This window comes from Rana temporaria, chromosome 6 (genome assembly GCF_905171775.1).
Source record: "Rana temporaria chromosome 6, aRanTem1.1, whole genome shotgun sequence".
NCBI classification, from domain to species: Eukaryota; Metazoa; Chordata; class Amphibia; order Anura; family Ranidae; genus Rana; species Rana temporaria.
The window spans coordinates 109,437,642-109,460,696 of record NC_053494.1 but is presented as its reverse complement, the minus strand read 5'-3'; the positions used below and the strand labels follow the sequence as shown (position 1 = coordinate 109,460,696).

General features: G+C 43.5%; 1 protein-coding gene across 2 annotated transcripts in view; it reads left to right on the top strand.

The window, feature by feature from the left end:
• NEMP2 (nuclear envelope integral membrane protein 2) overlaps positions 1-23,055 on the top strand; it is a 72,512-nt gene that overhangs the window by 39,472 nt on the left and 9,985 nt on the right. For both annotated transcript variants that reach the window (XM_040357171.1, XM_040357172.1), the window contains exons 4-5: positions 3,072-3,144; positions 5,245-5,338. In XM_040357171.1, coding sequence (XP_040213105.1) covers positions 3,072-3,144; positions 5,245-5,338 — 167 coding nt within the window. The remainder of the gene's footprint in view (positions 1-3,071; positions 3,145-5,244; positions 5,339-23,055) is intronic.

The following is a 23,055-nucleotide window of genomic DNA, read 5'->3' as shown; positions in this document are numbered from 1 at the left end:
CACAAAGTATTTGCATAGCGGTTGGGGAAAGTATTGTAACAACCGCCTATTTATTCCCTAGGGTGTCTTAAAAATATATATATATTGTTTGGGGGTTCTAAGCATGTTTCCTTAACGAATTATGCTTGCAATTCAAGGTTTTACTGTATATAAGCATAGACACTTTTTGTTTGACTTTGTTGGGAATTGTGTTGTGTACATACTGTATGTACACAAACATGAGAGAGAAACATTTCATACCACACAAGGACCCTTCCTCAGGCATGTGATAAACCATGCAAACCTATAAAGAAATCATTTACCAATTGGAAAGAGGATCTCCCAGTGACCCTGACCCCTTTTTGCCTCTAAAATATGTAAATAATATAAGTATTTGCAAATGGAATAATGTTAGGGCCGTGTTTACAATGGAAGTATAATAAACAGACATCCACAGTTACTATGTGTATTTGAAAATAGAATATATATTGTGGTTGCTAACAAACAGGTTTAACCAGTTTAAGCAACGGCTTGTGCCAGAGTCAGTGCACATACATATTAGCAATGCAGGCTAATAAATGTGAGTGGACTTGTGCACCCATCGAGCTTTTGTGCATGTGCATTATAGCATTGGTATCACATGACTGTCAATTGTACTCCACTAGAGAGGGTATAGTATATTAAGATATTCATGCCATATGATGAACTAACTGTCTTAAACCAAATAATACAGGGATAAATGTAGAGAATAAGATAAAGGACAAAAAATATTTAAAATTAGGAAAATGAAAAATCACTGTAGATATAACTGTCTAACTTGGCTCATTGTAAATGATGAGATCGCCCCTATAATAGCCAGATTCTGTCCGAGTACCTATTGCATCCTAATTAAATGTGTGGATGTTTGTTATACTCACATTTTGTAAATCTAGATTTGACATCATTATATTTGTAAATACATATATTTTTTATTTCTTTTGGATTCCAAGCTTTTTATTAGTAGTGATTTATTTTTATTTTTTTATGTATTTACCAAAACCGAGCCCCCCTATGAGGGGGAATAGCGGACAGACACTTGGGTGCAAATTCATTTAATAGGGTGACCAATATAGTGAAGAAAAATAATTCAATTAGGGTAAAGAAGAGAAATATTGGCTACATCTCAAAAATTGCTTGAACACGAAGTGCCGGCTCACACAGACTTGGTGGCCTGACAATTCGCACTCCATGCATTGCAATGGACCCGTTTGAATAGGAGCGACTCAAGTTGCTCCAAATTGGATGACTTAGATGAGATGACGGATGACTTTAAAGCCGCCCCTGTGTGAACCGGCACTAAAGAAAAGAGCAGGTTTGAATGATATTCTCTCTCATATTCATCATTCTCGCCTGCTGCCTTACGTAACTAATTGTCAAGACTGAAACAAGTTAATAGAAAATAGAATTATTAGTCTTCCAGGAAGGAAGGAGGCAGTGCAAGGAGGAGACAAGATAAAGTTTTTGAGCAAAAGGACTGAAAGAGGAAAGATGCCCCAGATCCCACTACACTCTCTCTAGGTACCACAACTTCGACTGGGTATTATTGAGGGTTTTGAAGGTAAAATGGGGTCAGGGGCATTGGGAGGTCCTTTTTCCTATTGGTGAATGATTTATTTATATTTTCGCATAGCTTGTTTATTACATGCTTGAGAAAATGGAGATGAAGAGCCGCAGGAGAGGAGGAGAGACTGGACATACTACACATGACATCTATTTTTGCAGGGCTTTGCAGCGAACAAAATGTCCAAGACTGGTTAAGTCAAGTGTAAGACCAGTCCAAAGAACAAGCGGCCCCCTACTTACAAACATCTGACAAACGGAGGGAGACAACAGGAAGTGAGAGGAAATCTACCCCTAGGAAGGGAAATACTCTCCTGTAAGAGTTAATATGGGAAAAAGCTGTCTCCTCTCCACTGATGTTTTATAAACAATCCTTGTTTCCCTAATTACCCACATTTTTCAAAATCCAATTGTCATTGGGACAGAAAGTGAGGTTAAATCTTCTGAACAGGGGCACAGACAGCAAAACAAATGTTACAGGGGTGATAACCCTTCCCTATGTTATCCAAAAAGCTTAAAGGTGTTGTAAAGGTTTGTTTTTTTATTTTCTAAATAGGTTCCTTTAAGCTAGTGCATTGTTGGTTCACTTACCCTTTCCTTCGATTTCCCTTCAATTTTTTTTTCTTTGTGTGAATTTCTCACTTCCTGTGAATTGGTAACGGGGTACCCCTACTATTTCACAAAAAGTGGCAAAAATGTTAAAAACCACAGTAGACAGCTTGGGACAAGTCCTTTATCAAAAAGAAAAAACAAATTATGTAACCCATTCGCAAGCGATACCAGAGGAAAGCCGCATTGCGTCAGAGGGGGGTGGGGTCCCCCGTACATGTCACTGGGTAACCCCGTCGCTTCCCCGTTGCGTCAGAGGGGGGTGGGATTTTTATGGAATTTTATGTGAACGTAAACCTACAAACCAGAGTACTTTTTCAAGGCATTGTAGGACTTCCACCATCCAAAAACAGGAAGGAGGAGTTAAAAGAAAGCAGAGTTAAGACGTTGGAACTGGCAGCGGAGGAGGAGCATTGTGGGCCTTTCTAACCACTCACAGTGGTGGGCTACTGCTGTCACAACCAGAGGACCTCAGGTGGATGGACACAGCTGGTTGTCAATAGAATGGAAGCTGAGAGTTATCATTCCCAATGTGTGGCTTGCTGCACTGGCAGCTGCGGTCTTGCCCTCAGTCACATGAGGTGTTCCTGTTTTTTGTATGGTGGAAGTCTTACATGGAAATTTTTTGAGTCAAAATACTTTTTAGTTTATGTAACTTTTTGTATGTGATCTTAACTTTCAAATTTTTTATGCACATGATTTATCGTGGAGGTTTCGATGTATTATTCGCTTGATTATTTAATCTGTTGTTGCTATATTAAGGGGCTGCAATTTTAATATTGTTATATGTGGGTTTTCTGTATACTTCTTGCTAGCTGCCTTTTACATACTATTCATTGTTCTAGCGCTGACTTATTACATCCATCTTTGTATATATTTTTTAGGGTTCAATCCTCGGCTTTTTACCCTCTTCATAAGTGGCTTTTTATTGTTTTGCTTTGCTGGCAGATTAAGTAGGTAAGTGTATTAAAATTATATATATATTTTTTTTCTTATAAGTGACCCATTTATCACGGGGTCACTTACAAAAAAATACTCATGTAAAAGAGGCACTATACTTGCCTTTTCGGTGACATACAGTCTCTCACAAAAGTGAGTACACCCCTCACATTTTTTAAACATTTTATTATACCTTTTCATGTGACAACACTGAAGAAATTGCACTTTGCCACAATGTACAGTAGTGCGTGTACAGCTTGTATACCAGTGTAAATTTGCTGTCCCCTCAAAATAAAACACAGCCATTAATGTCAAAACCGCTGGCAACAAAAGTGAGTACACCCCTAAGTGAAAATGTCCAAATTGGGCCCAAAGTTTCCATATTTTGTGTGGCCACCATTATTTTCCATCACTACCTGAACCCTCTTGGGCATGGAGTTCACCAGAGCGTCACAGGTTGCCACTGGAGTCCTCTTCCACTCCTCCATGATGACATCACAGAGCTGGTGGATGTTGGAGACCTTGCGCTTTTCCACCTTCTATTTTGAGGATGCCTCACAGATGGTCAATAGGGTTTAGGTCTGGAGACATGCTTGGTCAGTCCATCACCTTTACCCTCAGATTTTGTAGCAAGGCAGTGGTCGTCTTGGAGGTGTGTTTGGGGTCATTATCATGTTGTAATACTGCTCTCTCTTCCAGTTTTCAAAGGGAGGGGATCATGCTCTGCTTCAGTGTGTCACAGTACATGTTGGCATTCGTGGTTCCCTCAATGAACTGTAGCTCCCCAGTGCCAGTAGTACTCATGCAGCCTCAGACCATGACACTCCCACCACCATGCTTGACTGTAGGCAAGACACACTTGTCTTTGTACTCCTCACCTGGTTGCCGTCACACACACTTGACACCATCTGAACCAAATAAGTTTATCTTGGGCTCATCAGACCACAGGACATGGTTCCAGTAATCCATGTCCTTAGTCTGCTTGTCTTCAGTAGACTGTGGGCTTTCTTGTGCATCATCTTTACAAGAGGCTTCCTTCTGGGATGACAGCCATGCAGACCAATTTGACGCAATGTGCGGCGTATGGTCTGAGCACTTACAGGCTGACTACCCACCCCTTCAACCTCTGCTGCAATGCTGGCAGAGGTCAGTGAAGCCATGGTTTTACAAGACACAGACTGCTAAAATGGTTAGTATAGTTTTACTTTAAAAAAAAAAAAAACTTGGTGGGGACAGGGTCACACTAAACAAAGAAGAATACAAAAATAACACACTACAGAAAACAGGAAATTTTTCTCTTTTTAGTTTATTAAAATAGCTTGTGAGTGGCATGTCATACTCTGCAAAAACGGCTGATAAAAATGGAACCTACAGAATTCACAACCTTCTTTTTTCAACAATGGTTCTATGGCTGTGGTGATTTGTAAATCTCAGAATGACTGTTATGCCGCGTACACACGATAATTTTTTTCAGCCTCTAGAAAAAACAATGTTTTTTCCAATTTCATCATTAAAACGACGTTGCCCACACACGATCTTTAAAAAAAATGCTCTAGCAAAGCACGGTGACGTACAACACGTACGACTGCACTATAAAGGGGAAGTTCCATTCGGATGACGCCACCCTTTGGGCTGCTTTAGCTGATTCCGTGTTCGTAAAAGATGATTTGCGCTTTTCTGTCTGTTACAGCGTGATGAATGTGCTTACTCCATTATGAACGGTAGTTTTACCAGAACGAGCGCTCCCATCTGATAACTTGCTTCTGAGCATGCGTGGGTTTTTTAACGTTGTTTTAGCCTACACACGTCCATTTTTTATAACCCGAAAAACGACATTGTTTAAAAGCAGCATGTTCAAATTTTTATTTTTTTTGTCGTTTTTTAGAACCCCGAAAAATTATGTGAAGCCCACACACGATCATTTTAAATGCCATTTTTTTTAAAAAAACTTTGTTTTTTATATGCCGAAAAATGATCGTGTGTGCGTGGCATTAGAAACTCTGCTCAGATTTCTCTGTACATGTTTTCTCTACCTCACTTTTGTTAAATTTATAAATAATATACTGAGTGCAAATAGCTTGTGAGTAGATTTCCTTATTTTATTATTTGCTCTTCTAGGACCTCTGCAGCTTTCTATGTTGCTGGCATAATATTTGGAGTGGCCTCTTCCCCTTTGCTACTTTTAATCATACTGAAAAGGTTCATTTCAAAGGTAACTGACACTTTGTGTTAATAAAGAAGTGGATACTTTCATTTTAGACCTTGATGTGTAGATTCGTGGTATGAAAATGCTGTTCTTTAAATTTTATGTATGACTTTAGAGTAAGGAGGAAATATCTGGCAGTTGTGTTTTTATCTCTTTTCAGCAGAAAGCTCAAATATATTTTTTCCCACATGTAAGTAGTAATGGTTCATTTTCCTGCTTCTGCCACTACAGTGTGGGGGAAGGTGGAGAGTATCAGTGGGAAGACAGTGGTTTCATCACTGCAGATCAACACATTCATGAAATGTTGACTGGGGCTGAAGTTCAAATATGGCAGATAGAGGTTGCTTTTAAAGTGGAACTTTACCCATTACAGTTTGATAACCATATAATGTTATTTAACAAAAGAACACATATTGCACATTATTGCTGGATACACACTATACAATTGTATAGATTTTTTTTCCTTTAGATTGACCAAAACCATATAATATAAGGTCAAACCTTTAAGTGTTACTAAACCCACAACAGTAAAAATCAGTGTGTATATATATATATATATATATATATATATATATATATATATATATATATATATTTATATATATATATATATATGCAGCATAGCATGCTTGTTCTACCCACTGTGGAACTTAAGGGGTTAATCCGCTGCATTGTGTTAAAGGGCTGTTTTATACTGTATGCACAGATCCTTCCCTCCACATGCTCAGTTGTGTCTTTTATGCCAGAGAGAACATTTACTTGTTCTCAGAGCTAGCCAGGTCACATGATATTGGCATCACAAATGTGGGCATGTATACAGGTTGCAGTGAAAATCTCCTCCTACCTAAACTCTCTGGAGAAACTGCAGTTTACCACTGACCATGGTATACAGATCAGATAAAAAGGTATATAATGGCAATACTTTAATGTAAAAAGATGATTTATAGGCTGTGGGCACCGTGGGGGCAGATTAACTATTTTCATATTACTGGGTTTAGTACCACTTTTTAATTTTTTTCAATTTGTATGGAATCAGGCAGGCCCTTGCACTAAATGGTTTTGGCAAATCTAATGCCGCGTACACACGACCCTTTTTTATGACGAGAAAAATATAAATTTTTGAATTGGTCGTGAAAAACGGTCGTGTGTATTTTTAGAACCTGCTCTATTTTTTCTCTGTCGTGTGTACGCTTTAACGAGGGAGAAAAAACGTGCATGCTCAGAAGCAAGTTATAAGGTGGGGAAATTTGCAAAAGCAGCCCAAAGGGAACTTCCCCTCTATAGTGCCGTCGTACGTGTTGTACGTCACCACGCTTTGCTCAAGCATTTTTCTTTCACGATCGTGTGTATTTCAAGGCAGGCTTGAGAGGAATCCCCACAAATCACGTTGAGAAAAACTTTTTTTTTTAATGACATGAATAACGGTCGTGTGTACGCGGCATTAGGCTGCATTCGCACCTGAGTGTTTTCAGCTCGTAAAGTACTCCTCTCAAAAGTTCAAAAACGCCTAACAAGCAAAATCCTATTAATTTAAATGGCCCCTGTTCACATCTGAGCATTCTGTCGCCTGAAGCTCAAAAAAAGTACACAAGCTTCTTTTTGGGCAGATTACATTTTTCTGCTTTTTACATCAGTGACCTTTTTGATCTGTACAAAATCGTGCGACTCTCTACATGAAAATGATACCCTCAGGTGTGAATGCAGCCTAAAAGAAATCAGACAACAAAAGTTGTATAGTGTGTGTAGGGGGTCTAAGTTATTGTCGGAAAATATGACAAGAAAACCGTGGATTTTTTTTCTGACGGAACCTTGGCTTAAACTTGTCTTGCATACACGCGGTCACACCGAATTCCGACCGTCAAGAACGCGGTGACGTACAACACTACGACGAGCTGAGAAAAATTAAGTTAAATTCTTCCGAGCATGTGTCAAATTGATTCCGAGCATGCGTGGTTTTTGGTGCGTCTGGATTTCTTCCAATAACTTTTCTTGCCGGAAAATTTGAGAACCAGCTCTCCAATTTTTCTTGGCATAAATTCAGACAGAAAAATTCAGATGGAGCCTACGCATGGTCAGAATTTCTGACAAAAAGCTCACATCAGACTTTTCTTGTCGGAATTTCCGATCGTATGAACGCGGCATTAGAATTATGCTAACAAAAAAAGGGGGATATAAATTTGTACAGTGCCTTGCGAAAGTATTCGGCCCCCTTGAACTTTGCGACCTTTTGCCACTTTTAAGGCTTCAAACATAAAGATATAAAACTGTAATTTGTTTTGAAGAATCAACAAGTGGGACACAATCATGAAGTGGAACGAAATTTATTGGATATTTCAAACTTTTTTAACAAATAAAAAACTGAAAAATTAGGCGTGCAAAATTATTCAGCCCCTTTACTTTCAGTGCAGCAAACTCTCTCCAGAAGTTCAGTGAGGATCTCTGAATGATCCAATGTTGACCTAAATGACTAATGATGATAAATAGAATCCACCTGTGTGTAATCAAGTCTCCGTATAAATGCACCTGCACTGTGATAGTCTCAGAGGTCCATTTAAAGTACAGAGAGCATCATGAAGAACAAGGAACACACCAGGCAGGTCCGAGATACTGTTGTGGAGAAGTTTAAAGCCGGATTTGGATACAAAAAGATTTCCCAAACTATAAACATCCCAAGGAGCACTGTGCAAGCGATTAATATTGAAATGTAAGGAGTATCAGACCACTGCAAATCTACGAAGACCTGGCCGTCCCTCTAAACTTTCAGCTCATACAAGGAGAAGACTTGATTTGGAGATGCAGCCAAGAGGCCCATGATCACTCTGAATGAACTGCAGAGATCTACAGCTGAGGTGGGAGACTCTGTCCATAGGACAACAATCAGTCGTATACTGCACAAATCTGGCCTTTATGGAAGAGTGGCAAGAAGAAAGCCTTAAAGATATCCATAAAAAGTGTCGTTTTAAAGTTTGCCACAAGCCACCTGGGAGACACACCAAACATGTGGAAGAAGGTGCTCTGGTCAGATGAAACCAAAATCTAACTTTTTGGCAACGAGGCAAAACGTTATGTTTGGCGTAAAAGCAACACAGCTCATCACCCTGAACACACCATCCCCACTGTCAAACATAGTGGTGGCAGCATCATGGTTTGGGCCTGCTTTTCTTCAGCAGGGACAGGGAAGATGGATGGAGCCAAATACAGGACCATTCTGGAAGAAAACCTGATGGAGTCTGCAAAAGACCTGAGACTGGGACGGAGATTTGTCTTCCAACAAGACAATGATCCAAAACATAAAGCAAAATCTACAATGGAATGGTTCACAAATAAACATATCCAGGTGTTAGAATGGCCAAGTCAAAGTCCAGACCTGAATCTAATCGAGAATCTGTGGAAAGAACTGAAAACTGCTGTTCACAAACGCTCTCCATCCAACCTCACTGAGCTCGAGCTGTTTTGCAAGGAGGAATGGGCAAAAATTTCTGTCTCTCGATGTGCAAAACTGATAGAAACATACCCCAAGCGACTTACAGCTGTAATCGCAGCAAAAGGTGGCGCTACAAAGTATTAACTTAAGGGGGCTGAATAATTTTGCACGCCCAATTTTTCAGTTTTTTATTTGTTAAAGAAGTTTGAAATATCCAATACATTTCGTTCCACTTCATGATTGTGTCCCACTTGTTGATTCTTCAAAAAAAATTACAGTTTTATATCTTTGTTTGAAGCCTGAAATGTGGCAAAAGGTCGCAAAGTTCAAGGGGGCCGAATACTTTCGCAAAGGCACTGTAAATCTCCCCCTCTCCTTGGTCCCAAAAACTTTCACTTTCTTCAATTAACATTTATGTACAATACATTTCCAGCCTTGATTGTATGTTTTGGTTCAAATTAGGGCCGAAACAACTAATCGATTACGAAATTAATCGATTACCTTTTTCATAATCGATTAATCGGCCAGTAACATAATGGGTTAGAAAAAAAAATTGTCCCTTTTTATAGTACAAAAAGAGCAAATCGCTACTGTAAATATTACTTTCACTGTTTCACAGTAAAAAATGAACCCCTTACAGTAGCGATTATTTGCTCTTTTTATACTAATTTTAGTTTTTTTTAACCCCATTATGTTACCAAACATCTCAGGCCTGGGTCACACTTCTGTGTTTTTTGGTGCTTTTTGCTGAAACGCACTACAGTGCATTTACATGATTTCCTAAGGGATACATTTTGTATTTGGAAAGGGCAAGGACTTTTTTAATGCAAAACTGTGCTATTTAGTTTTTTTGGTTCAATATACTTCCATGGAGAAGCTGCAGAAAAGCATGTAATGTGTTTTTGCAGCAATTTGCGTTTTTTAATCTGCCCAACAATAAATTGGCCAAAAAAATGCAAATCGCAGCAAAATGACTTTTCTTTATTGTTCACCACAGGACACCGAGCCTTTAATCATTGCATAGTGGGTTGTATAGTTTACCAGAGGTGATTGGACACTGGCACACCCAATGAAGACGAGTTCCCCTCTATATAACCCCTCCCATAAGGGAAGTACCTCATTTTTTTCACCAGTGTATGGTACCCGGGCCTCACAGAAGACCAAAGCTGTTGCCTGTAATGTTTCTCTTTTGAGGACTGGACTCTGGGATCCAGTACTTTTGCTATATGAAAAAAGCGCAAACGTTTTCTGGCAGTCTTTTACAAGGCCCACGGAAGAGGCATCTGTTAAGTAGAAACCCATATCCCTGAAGGTTGGCACAACATACCTGCCGTGATGGGTGAAGATTGGTACTGTCTGGTCTTCAGCAGTCTTGCGGCGGGGATCAGGTAAATGGGAAAAGATCCTAAGAAAAACACATCTAAAGGAGTTTCCACTTTTGAGTAGAGTGTCTTACCTATATCCGCCACTCGAGGGAGTAAAGAGCTGATATTCACTCACCATGCTCCAAGAGAAGTCAGTGTCAGCTGCGGCTCGGACAACGTGCTTTCTCTGCTGCAAGCTCTGCATAGCCAGCAAATGTAACCTTCTTTGGTGAGGTAAGCTGCTATAGGGGACCCTCCATTCCCCTACGCGTGCGCTTTTATAGTGCACGGCCGGGAAGAGGGGGCACGATCATACGAGCATGCACGTGTGCGCCGCTCTACTGCACAGGGTGGGAGGTTTTAAAAAATTACCTCGGACACCAGAAAGCTTTCTAAGAGCACAGACACAGCAGCCTGGGGCACGTAAGCTTCTCTGCGGTTGGATTCAGGCTCTATTGGACACCTACTCGGCATCAAAGCTGTGTGATTAGTTGCATTACTTTATGTAGATTGCTAAACTAACACAGTAGTGTATGCATTGTTTGTACATCTGCTTTGGCTTGGGACTATGTCTTCCTATAGGAGAAATACAGGGTCGGCTAAAAAGGCCAGTAAAGCATCGCCACCTGAATCAGAAGGTTCTAGCCATTCCTGCCTAGTACCATCCTCTCCTGCAAGACCTAAAGCACCTGCACAGGATGAGCCATTACCTTTTATCAGGCATAGCAGCCTCTCCTGTTATACCAGCTCCTGCATATGTCACTGAGGACATTTATCAGCAGCTCTGAACAACTTGGAAGGGAGAATTGCTACTTTAATGGCAGCGTCCTCACAGAAGGACAAAAAGCGAAGTAGGTCCACTTCTGTTGTCCTTAATCCTCCTTCAGAAAATTCTGATAATGAGGATGAGGAGGATAATGCACCATCAGGGGATAGGGAGTATTCGGATGGTTCAGGAATATCAGATGAACCCTTTTCTGCTTCCCAGGTTCTTAAATTGCAGGTGCAATCAATATTATGCGGAAGCAGTCCGTTCCAAATTCAAATTACCCTTGTCTGGGTTCACTGAATCACCTGTCTCATCCCTGGGTTCATTAAAATACCCACAGGCTGCATGTTCCTTTCCTGTTCATCCTTGAGCCCTGGTTCACACTGGGTACAATTGGAACGATTTGAGATGCGATTTGACATGTAAAATCACATCTCAAATCGGCGGCAATTGTCGGCAATGGCACTGTCCTAATCAGTGCGACGCCGCATCTGCGATTTCAAAAAGTAGTTCCTGTACTACTTTTTGCGATTTCGGGCCGCGATTTACATTAAATTGCATTTTACCGCGATTTTGAATTCGCAGCAGTGTGAACCTAGGCTTAGGCTGGGTTCACACTATACTACACGACTTTCATCCTTCTTTGCTCTGCGACAATGCTCCTACATTGATACTACATTGGTCCTACATTTATCCTACATCCATCGGATTTTCATGAACAGGATACTACTTTGATCCGACTTTGCCCTGGACTTGAAGTCCGACTTTCAATGAGCAGGGATCCGACTTGGATCCCTGCCAATATCAGGCACTGTGTTTGATATGAATCTTGAGGGGGAACTCCACGCCAAATTTTAAGCAAAAAACCGGCATGGGTTCCCCTCCAGGAGCATACCAGGCTCATGGGTCTGGTGCGGATTTAAAGGGGAACCCCCTATGCCAAAAAAACGGCGTGGGGGTCCCCCCAAAATCCATACCAGACCCGTATCCGAGCAGCAGCCCGGCCGGTCAGAAAAGGGGGTGGGGCCGAGCGAGCACCCCCCTCCTTAACCGTGCCAGGCCGCATGCCCTCAACATGGGGAGGTAGGTGCTATGGGGCAGAGGGGCGCACTGCGGCACCCTGCCCCCATGTTGATGAGGACAGGGCCTCTTCCCGACAACCCTGGCCGTTGGTTGTCAGGGGCTGGGGGCTTATCAGAATCTGGGAGCCCCCTTTAACAAGGGGGCCCCCTGATACTGGCCCCCCACCCTAGGTGAATACATCGTACCCCTACCCATTCACCTGGAAGTAAAGTGTTAAAAAAATAAATAAACACGCTACACAGGTTTTAAAATATTTTATTAGTCAGCTCCGGGGCCCTTTTACGAGGGGGGGCTTGCTTCTTCCGACGTCTTCTGGGGGGGTTCCCAGTCTTCACTGCCGTCTGGTTCTCTTCCGCCGGGTGGAGGCCGCTTTCTTCTTTAGCTCTTTCACAGCAGCCCCCTCCCGGGCTTCCTCCGACGTCTTTGGCGGCTTCTGTCGCCTTCTGCATCCTTCTGCCTTCTTCTTCGCTGTTGACACGTCGCTTCCTCCCACTGTAATGGCGTGTGCCTCGCACCGACTTATATAGGTCTCTTATGATGTCACAGTCCCATCATGCTCCGGGTGCACGGAGCATGATGGGACTGTGACGTCATAAGAGACCTATATAAGTCGGTGCGAGCCACGCACACGCCATTACAGCGGAAGGAAACGATGTGTCAACAGCGAAGAAGAAGAAGGCAGAAGGATGCAGAAGGCGACAGAAGGCGTTGGAGGAAGCCCAAGAGGGGACCGCTGTGAAAGAGCTAAAGAAGAAAGCGGCCCCCACCCGGCGGAAGAGAACCAGATGACGGTGAAGACTGGGACCCCCCCAGAAGACGTCGGAAGAAGCAAGCCCCCCCTCGTAAAAGAGAGGGGGGCCCCGGAGCTGACTAATAAAATATTTTAAAAACCTGTGTAGCGTGTTTATTTTTTTTTTAACACTTTACTTCCAGGTGAATGGGTAGGGGTACGATGTACCCCATACTCATTCACCTAGGGTGGGGGGCCGGTATCTGGGGGCCCCCTTGTTAAAGGGTGCTCCCTATTTCCGATAAGCCCCCTGCCCGCAGCCCCCGACAACCAATGGCCAGGGTTGTCGGGAAGAGGCCCTGTCCTCATCAACATGGGGGCAGGGTGCTGTGGGGTGGGGGGGGGGGCCGCAGTGCGCCCCCCTGCACCATAGCACCTACCTCCCCATGTTGAGGGCATGCGGCCTGGCACGGTTAAGGAGGGGGGGCGCTCGCTCGTCCCCACCCCCTTTCCTGACCGGCCGGGCTGCTGCATGGGTACGGGTCTGGTATGGATTTTGGGGGATCCCCCACGCAGTTTTTTCGGCGTAGGGGGGTTCCCCTTTAAATCCGCACCAGACCCATGGGCCTGGTATGCCCTTGGAGGGGAACCCATGCCATTTTTTTTGTTAAAATTTGGCGTGGAGTTCCCCTTCAAGATCAGCAGTGTACAAGTCGCATGCCAAAGTCGGAGCGTGCAAGACTGCAATCCGACTTTGATCCTACTTCAGTGATGTTCAATGGACTGAAGTAGGATCAAAGTCGGACCAAAGTAGTACAGGGAGCGTTTGCAAAGTCGGACCGACATGTGTCGAACCAGTTAAGATGGCTCCCATAGGGAAACATTGCTTTTCACACGTCATGCGACATGAGCTCCCAATGTCGGAGCGTATGTCGGACTAGTGTGAACCCGGCCTTATTGGAGAACCTGATTTAGGCACATAAGCGTTTTTTCCCCTCCAAGAAAATTTAATGTTCTTCATCCTATGGAGGAAAAGTTTGCTAAGAAATGGAAACTGCCTACGGTACATGTGGCTATTTCTTGTGTAAATAGAAACCTAACTGTGTAAATAGAAACCTAACTTGTCCTGTAGACAATGCTCAGGTATTTAAAGATCCTTCTGAAAAGAAATTGGAATCTTTACTTAAATCTTCCTTTCTTATGGCTGGCGCTGTAACTCTACCTGCTGTGGCAGCAGTTGGTATGTGTCAGGTCCTAAGGGAATAGGTGAAGCAAGGGCTTAAAGAGCTTCCCCCCCAGATCAGGTCAAACTAAGGGCGAACCTGCCTAAGGCCTTATGTTTTACGATGTCATAAGAAGCTCCATGTAAAAAGCTTTTGGCCGGTTTCCCCTTTTATGGGGAATGACTCTTTGGGGGATGATCCGGATAAATATATCCAAAAGATTTCAAGTGGTAAAACTACTTTGTTACCAGATAAGAAGAAGAGTAAGCTCCCTTGTTTTAAACGCTCTCTCTCTCTCTCCCCAGTTCCCGGAACCTCTACCTCCAGACAGTGGCGATGGCATTCTCAGCCAGCCACTAGAGCTAAACCCAGAGTCAAGCCCAGGGTCCAAAAAAGCCGTGGGGTCAGAGAACTAACAAGCAGAACCACAAAGCCCCCTTGTGAAGGGTTGCCCCCGCTTGGCCGAGTGGGGGCGGCTTCGGCAGTTTGCAGCAGCTTGGCAGACAGAGATCCAGGACAAGTGGGTAGTTTTCACAGTATCCCTAGGGTACAAGTTGGAATTCCGAGAAATCCCACCTTTATCGTTTTTTAAACTCAACCATCTCCAAAGATCCATTAAAGAGAAAACCTATTTTCCAAGCATTGGATCACTTGCTGTCTCAGGGGGTAATCATGGAAGCCCCCCTAAAAGAGCAAGGTTTGGGGTTTTATTCAAACCTCTCTGTGGTTTCAAAACCAAATGGAGATGTCCAAACCATTCTGGATCTAAAAGCTCTGAATCCGTTTCTGAACATTTACCATTTCCGAATGGAAACTTTCTTTATCGTACATCACGGGACACAGAGTCTTTAATCATTACTATCTGGGTATATATTCTACCTTCAGGTGCTGGATACTGGTGTAATCAATTAGAACAGGAAGTTCCCTCATTATATAACCCCTCCCATACTGGAAGCACATCAGTTTTTTCGCCAGTGTCTAAGGTGTTGGTCACGAGTGAACATGTGCTCTGAGGAGCTCCACTGGAGGGATCCTTCCTGGATTTAAAAAGCCTCCATAGAATCCGGATCCGTCCGAAGTGCTTCATAGCCAAGGTGATTGTACCCGGGCCACGGAAAGAAGAACGAGGTTTGGCCTATAATGCTTCTCCTTGGAGAGCTGGACCCTGGGCTCCAGTACTTTAGTCAATTGCATAGGTAATGCACTGCGGCGTGGAGAGGTAAACGGAAGTACCTACGGAACTTGGTTCGACAGTAGGTCTTCCATTTTTTTAGGGGTCTATGGGGTGGCCTGTATAATGCTGCTATGCATGGGCAACTTAACCACTATGTCTTTGAAGACAGAATGGATCTGGCACCCATATACCTCCCCTAACTGATCCGAGTCCTCTCCAGTGGGTCTTGCCTATAATGCAGGTGTGCCTGAGCAAAGAGACCACTATGTCTGTTAAGACAGGATGGCTGTAGTACCCATATGTCTTCCCTGGAGAGGGCTGGATGGCCATGAGTAGCTGCATGTCTTATCTGTTTTCCACTACTAAAGGCAGTAAAGAGGGCATGCCTGGTGTTTCACTTACCATGCTTTCCAGGAATGGAAGCTCAAGGTTAGCTGATCTATGGTGCGGCTTACTTCCTCTGCTTCAGGCTCTGCCATGATGGGGGGGGCCCTCGTAGTTCGGGTCCACGGCGCTCCTTGGGGGATCCCCTTCTCCCCCGCCTCCACCATTCCCTACACGTGCGTGCGCGCAGGGGGGCGATGTGGCAGACGCAGGGCGGCCCCTTCGATAGGCCCAGACGTCAGAGCTCGGTAAAGCCAGGGGGACACAGTAGCTTGGGCACGTAAACACCTTGTGGATGTTGGATACAGATTCATCTAAGACACCTACTCAGCATCTGGCTGTGCAGATTAGCAGGCATTATTGGCTAGACTAAGTTCAGCTGTTGATGCACCAGGGTTAAGTTCCTCTGTTTTTGGCTTAGGAGAAAGCTCGCACAATGAGCGATCAGCCCTGTCAGGCGTTGTAGCCTCCCCCAACAGTGAAGTCTCTCTGCATATGTTTTGTTGCATTGCATCTATGGGTCTATAAGAGGTTAACTGCTATATTCACAGCCTCACAAGCAGAAAACAGGGTGTGTCCCTTTCCCTGCTCTAAATCCTCAAACCAGGGGATTGAAAGACCTGATGAAGGTTCACTGTCAGAGAACATATAGCAAGTGTCGGCCTAATGAGGGGAAATCTATCAGAAGCCCCACAAGCCCTGGTTGCAGATGCAGTCTTTTCAGAGATTCAAGCAGCATATAAATTCCCTCAGCCTAGACGGCCAAAGCCTCTGTCTCTATAAGGTCCTCATCCTGGTGTTGGCTTCAGGCTAACCGAATGCACAACGAGGGGGGGTGCACAGTTGCTGCTGTGCACATGGCTAATGTTGCAGGTTTGGGGAGACGCACATCTGCAAAGTATAACTGACTCTTTACCAGTCCGCATGTTTGCATGATATACATGAGTTTGGAATGTTCAAAATGCATGTGGGGTAAAAACAGGTAACAAAGCATGTTTTATTGTTGATCACATAAATATACATGTTTTTTTGTTTGTATGATGTTACATGGTCACATAAGGGTGTTTAATCACAGCAAAGTGCCTAAAATCGCATAAAATGCTTAAAGTGCATAAAGATGCGGGATCTCACATGGTTACCTGATAACTCGAGTCCTTGATTATCCAAGGATATTGGTTCACACGGAGAGGCTTGTTTCCACAGGGATGCCTTAAATCGCATAAAAATGCTTAAGTGCATAAGGATGCGGGATCACACATGGTTACCTGATAACCCGAGTCCTTGATTACCCAAGGATATTTGGTCACACAGAGAGGCTTGTTTCCACAGGAATGCCTGACATCGCATAAAGATGCTGGAGTGCATAAAGATGCGGGATCACACATGGTTATCTGATCACCCGAGTCCTGGATTACTCAGGCATGTTTGGTCACACAGAGAGCCGCAGAAATGCTAAAAATCGCATTAAAATGCTTAATTGCATAAGAATGCTGGATCGCACAGGGGTGCTCGATCATACAAGAATCCTTGGTCACACAACGGTACTTGTCCGCACAGGAGTGCTTAAGATGCATAGATGTTGGATCGCATGAAAATTGCTGAATCGCATAAGGATGCATGTTTGCCTAAATTTTGCGTTATGAGGCATGAAAATTTGGTTTCCTTAATTATACAGGATTCCTTGGCCTTACATAGGCGTGTCTGCAGGGGTACATGTTGCACAATGCTGCACAACACATTCATAGCGCATACTTGTTTGCAAGATGCTTATTCATAGCTCACATGCTATATGTATGCGTGTATGCAGCACGCCCCCTTTTATGTTTTTGCAGAAAACATATTTGTATGATGTCATGTTTCCATGTACACACGCTTCCATAGAGGCATATGGCCTTTAAAAGCTGGCCACATGCACATATGAGGAGCCATTTGCAGGTGTGTTTATTTACGAGGCTGCTAGGGCCCGCCTTTAGCTAAAGGCCCAGGGTATAGCAGTAATGGCATACTGAAGCAAACTCCTGCTGACAGATCAGTCAGTAGCATGGCTGGGCCTTGGGGAGTCAAGCATGGTTAAATATCTGGAACTCCTGGGTTAGGATGCCAGTCTAGTGGGAATATGCTGGCTTCATTCAGAGACAGTTCCCTATGCTCAGTTTTATTCAAAGCTGATATAAACATTGTTCGGTTGGCCTGGAACAAGTGGATCCTAACCTAGCATTATCCTAGGAGTCTGGTACCAGGGATATGCTGGAATTTCAGTTGATGTTTTTTAACTGAATGATTGACAGAAGGGAAGATCCTTCATACCAGTTACCTGGGAGCAGGTTACGAGGGCTGGCCTCTAGGGATAGAATCCAGGCCTGGAAGAGACCACAGCACAGGTGGTCATGCTCCAAGGAAGCTTTATCTGTCAGCCTTCTAGAGCTACGGATGGAGCATCTGGCTTAAGGGCCTGAACGTTTAAGTTACAGGGTTGCTCTGTCTGAATACAATCTGACAATGCTTCTCTGGTTGTTTGCTTTATTTACCAGGGAGGAGCTTGTGCCTTGCCTATTGACAATCGTCATTTCATGGAATACTAGATTGGCAGGCGATTCGCTAGAGCCGTCTACGATTATGTCCGGGGGATTAACCTCTACACCCCAACTTGTTTCTGACCAAATGTCACAGAAACTGTACCCTGTACATAAGGGGTGTTGACGTCCAGGTTCAGCAAGAAATTGAACTTTGTGTCAAGGACAAAGGATCCACCCGCATGCGGAACAGATGTGTTAGTGATCCTGGGGGACCAGTCGTCGCTGGTTTATGTGTTTTCTCCCCCCAGGGCCTCAACTTTCATGGCTTCCATGCTACATCAGAAGAACGGAAGCTGACCTAATTGCTCCGGCATAGCCCATGCAACCTGACTGTGCAGGGACAGCAAAGGTGATCGTAGAGGAACCAGGGCTCCTTATGGCTTGTCCAGGCCTGCTTCGCAGGGTTACATCCTGTCTTGCATACAGGGGTATTAATTGTCTGGCTGTTATAGCCCGCATTCTTTTCAGAATCAGCGGCAATTACCTTGATTCATACAGGAGAGCTGGCCTCCAGGACCAGATTTCCTAGGATCTGGAAGGCCCATGTTCCTGGTGTGAAACCAAGGGGTGGCATCCTTGGTAGTATGTCTTAGGTAAGATTCTTGCCTTCCTACATTGGAAAGGAGATGGAGCTAGCCTTAAGTTCCATCAAGGATCCGATCTCGGCCTTGTCAATTTTTTTAAGGGTCGCTTGTGTCACACTCTTGATCTGGGCCTTTATACAAGGGGTGACGTGTATAAGTCCGCCAGTTAGGTCGCCCTTAGGCTCGGAAGATTGGATCTAGTTGTGTCAGCTTACAGGGTTAGCACCTTGGGCTGATGCACCATACTCCCTTCATTCTTCTAAAGAGGAAATTGGTGTTCTTGGTTGCGGTTGCATCTGCAAGAAAGTATTGGCAACTTTCTTTGTATAGAGCCATACTTAATTATTTTCACAAGAAGGGTAATGTTAAATCCTCACCCAACCTTAGTTACTAGAAGGATCTAGTGTTCTTTTGAATCCAAGATATACTTGCCTTCCTTTTTCAAAACCTTGGTCCGCGGTAGGAAGGTTATTGTTTTTCTCTCAATAGAGATGAGAGCAGTTAACAATCTATCTGAAGGTTTTCAGATATAGAAACCTAACGTTTTGTTTTGCTGCCAGAAGACCCTAGATGTGGGCAGGCAGTGTTCAGATTGGCTATTAAAATGGCTACACGCTCTCTCGTTGGAGTACGAGAGGTCAAGACCTATCTGAAGCGGCTGCTCGAATACAGAAGACTGCAGTTGTTGCGCTACCAGGAGGCCCCAGCAAGGGGCAGGCAGCGTCTAAATCAACTATTGTCAAATGTTGATTCATCAGGTTATTATTCAGGCTTATGGTTAAATAGAGGGCTTCCCTCTGTTTCTGTTGGGGTGCACCCTACCAGGATAGTAAGCACTTCATGCGGGGTGCATTACCAAGCAGTAGGCATTGCTTTAGGATGTCCCAGATAGTAATGATTAAAGACTCTGTGTCCCGTGATGTACGATAAAGAAAATAGGATTTTTTATTACAGCTTACCTGTAAAATCCTTTTTCTTTGAGTACATCACGGGACACAGAGTCCCCACCCCTCTTGTTTGGGGATATTGGCACACTTATTGCTTTGCGACAAAAACTGATGTGCTCCCAGTATGGGAGGGATTATATAAGGAGGGAACTTCCTGTTCTAATTGATTACACCAGTGTCCAGCACCTGAAGGTGGAATATAACCCAGATAGTAATGATTAAAGACTCTGTGTCCCGTGATGTACTCAAAGAAAAGGATTTTACAGGTAAGCTGTAATAAAAAATCCTATTATTTGATCGGTGGTCTCCACCCTACAAGGCGGAGAATTCTTGGCATCAATAGATATCAAACACGCATACTTACACGTACCTATCCATCCCGCTCACCAAAAGTTCCTAAGGTTCGCAGTAGAACACCGCCACTACCAGTTTGTGGCTCTGCCTTTTGGCTTGGCTACTGCACCCCGGGTGTTTACAAAGGTGCTGCCCCCTCTTTTGGCAAAGAGTGCAGGGCATAGCGGTGACAGCTTATCTAGACAACTTACTTCTAGTAGAGCAATCGGTAGCACGGTTAAATTACAGTGTGCTCAGTACGGAAAAATACCTAGAGCATTTAGGGTGGATCCTAAACCTACATAAATCCTCTCTACAGCCCCTAAGAAGGATGGAGTATCTGGGCATGATCATAGACATGGCCCAAATCAGAGTGTTCCTTCCAGAGCCAAATATCAAAGCTTTAAAGGAACTGGTCCACATTGTCAAGGCAAAGAAGGGACCATCCATTCGCCTTTGCATGAAGTTATTGGGGAAACCGGTAGCCTCCTTCAAGGCCATCCCTTTATGCCCAGTTTCATTCGAGACTGCTTCAAAACAGTATCCTGGCTGCCTGGAACAGGAGAATCCAGGCTCTAGATCATGGGTCTTCAAACTACAGCCCTCCAGTTGTTCAGGAACTACAATTCCCATCATGCCTAGTCATGTCTGTGAATGTCAGTGTGTTACAATGCCTCATGGGATGTGTAGTTCTACAACAGCTGGAGGGCCGTAGTTTGAGGATCCCTGCTCTAGATTTACCAATGCACCTATCTTCAAGGGTGCGCCAGGGCTTCAGTTGGTGGTTAGAGGTCCTGGTACACCAAAATCGTACTCCGCAGGGTCTAGTGTTCCATCGTTCCTTACGAAAACTAAATTTTGACGGTTTGGCTGTTGAAACCTACATATTTGAAGAAATGTGGGCTCTTGGGCCCAGTTCTCTCCACTCTCATTAATGCTAGAAAGCCGGCCTCCTGGCTCATCTATTATAGAATCTGGAAGACATATGTTTCCTGGTGTAATTCCAGAGGGTGGAATCCGCAAAAATATGTAATTAGTAGGATTCTGGCCTTTTGTCAGTTGGGCATAGATATGAAACTATCAGATCAGGTAAAAACTTACCAGATAGTTTGAACTCAAAAAGACATATGAGTCAAACGTGCTTTTGTTGGCAGATGCCAAAAACTGGGAACATCAACTCTGGAGGCCTTTTCATAAATGAAGCAAATCCACCAACGGACATTGGGGTAGTACTCTCTCCATAAAAGGTATTTCATATGAAGAAAAGGACAGATTCTCCCATACCATGGCTGGGGATGTTCCTGGTATGGTTTGTTTCAGCCTAGGGCCCATTGGATATCTGTAGCATTTTCACCAATCTTCTAATGGTCAAGTAGGTTCCTCCTTGTGCAGATAGGTCCTATCATAAAGTCCCTGTACACTTTAAATCGCAAGTGCTGCACCTTTCTTATGTTTCTTCCAACGGGATGCCTTCCAAGGGACAATGGAGTCTAGTTCACAATGGGATTTACTTGCTCTTTCCTTGGTATGCTTTCTGCTGTGGTTTCTGAGAAGTGATCCAGTGACCACTTTTGGGGTATGCCCTTCATGAGAGAGTGAAGCTTGCTGAGGTGTGAGAGGAAGATTGCTGGAGCCATCCATCCATCCATGCTGCATTTGCCATCTTTTAAAAGCCGACCTCTTGAGTTGTGGGGTCTAAGGATTTAGTATGCAGCATTATAATCAATTGGTAGTTGGCGCCACAGTAGCTGCATGAAGAGAAAAAGGATTGAGAAAGTAAAATATACTATCTCAAAAAAACAACGGACTTGATGGGCACAACATGAGGCAGTGCATGTAAAGCAAAATAATCTTTATTACAATTATTAAAACCACACACATACTAAAATCATTTTAACACCCTCTACTTAACAATAGGTCAACAGGTACCCAATTACAGACATAGGGGCATGGATCCAATCGTATAAGACATATGAAGGTCCATCCATGTAGAAGACAATATAAGTAGATATCAAAAGTCAAGTCAAAAACTCCTCCATGCATGCTTGTTAATGTGTTTTGCAAACATTTGCTTCCTCAGGACAGATTGCTGATTGACCTTGAAAAACAGATTTTGGGTGGGAACAGATCCTAGCTAGTGGCAGACCAAAGGTACCAGATAACAATGGCGTCCAAATCCCAACACTGGGCCAGAGGAGGCCACACCTCCCACGGAAGCCAAAATCTCTGGCCACTCTATCAGAGGGAGGAAGTGGATATTAATTCATAGGAGATTGGTAAATTTACCAGAAAGTATAGGTGGGTGAACCATAGAGCTCCATTTTAAGATGTCTGAAAGTGCAGAGGGACACCAAACAGTAGGTTAACATATGATGTACATGGGGCACATCCGCAAGGGCTGGAGTTCAGCCTTTTAAAGATATAACACCCCTCCACACAGGTTATCTACTTGCAAAATTTTCAAATGGGACTTGCTGGTCACCAGGTAAAGGTCAAAATGCCTTTATTGTATTGGATTAAACCCCAAACAGAGAAAGTATCCTCCGCTTGGGAGCTCACGAGTAGAGCTTAACCAAATGCCCGTGATACGGTGAGGGAGCCTCCCTTTAAAGATCCACACATCTATTGTATCCCTGCCTGCTGCATAAAGATTTTTCACACTTTTGGTGAACTTTGATATTTTGTTTGTAGGACTTTATTATTGTTTTGTTTGTTATACACTATATATTGAATTGGACATTTTCCTGACAGCGCAACACAATTTTTTTCAGTTGTCTTTTGATATTTATGTGTGAATATAAGTGAGTTCTGCAGTATAGTATAGGCATTTATTTTTTATGTTTTACATAGATCACTTCAGGCAGGCCCTTTTGCAGGTATAGCTATTAGAACTTAATTTCCTGAGTAAAGTTCCACTTTAAATTGCTGTGCAGCTGAACTGTAATTCTGATGCCAACAAATACATTTAGAATGAATGGCGCGTTTGTCAACAAAAATGAGCTGAAGACTAGCAGTCACCACCTGTCAATCATCTCTGAAAGCGGTCTGAATTGAGTGTCTCATTTTTAGTAGGGTTGTCCCGATACCAATTTTTAAGACAAGTACCGATACTTTTTTCAAATACTCGCCGAT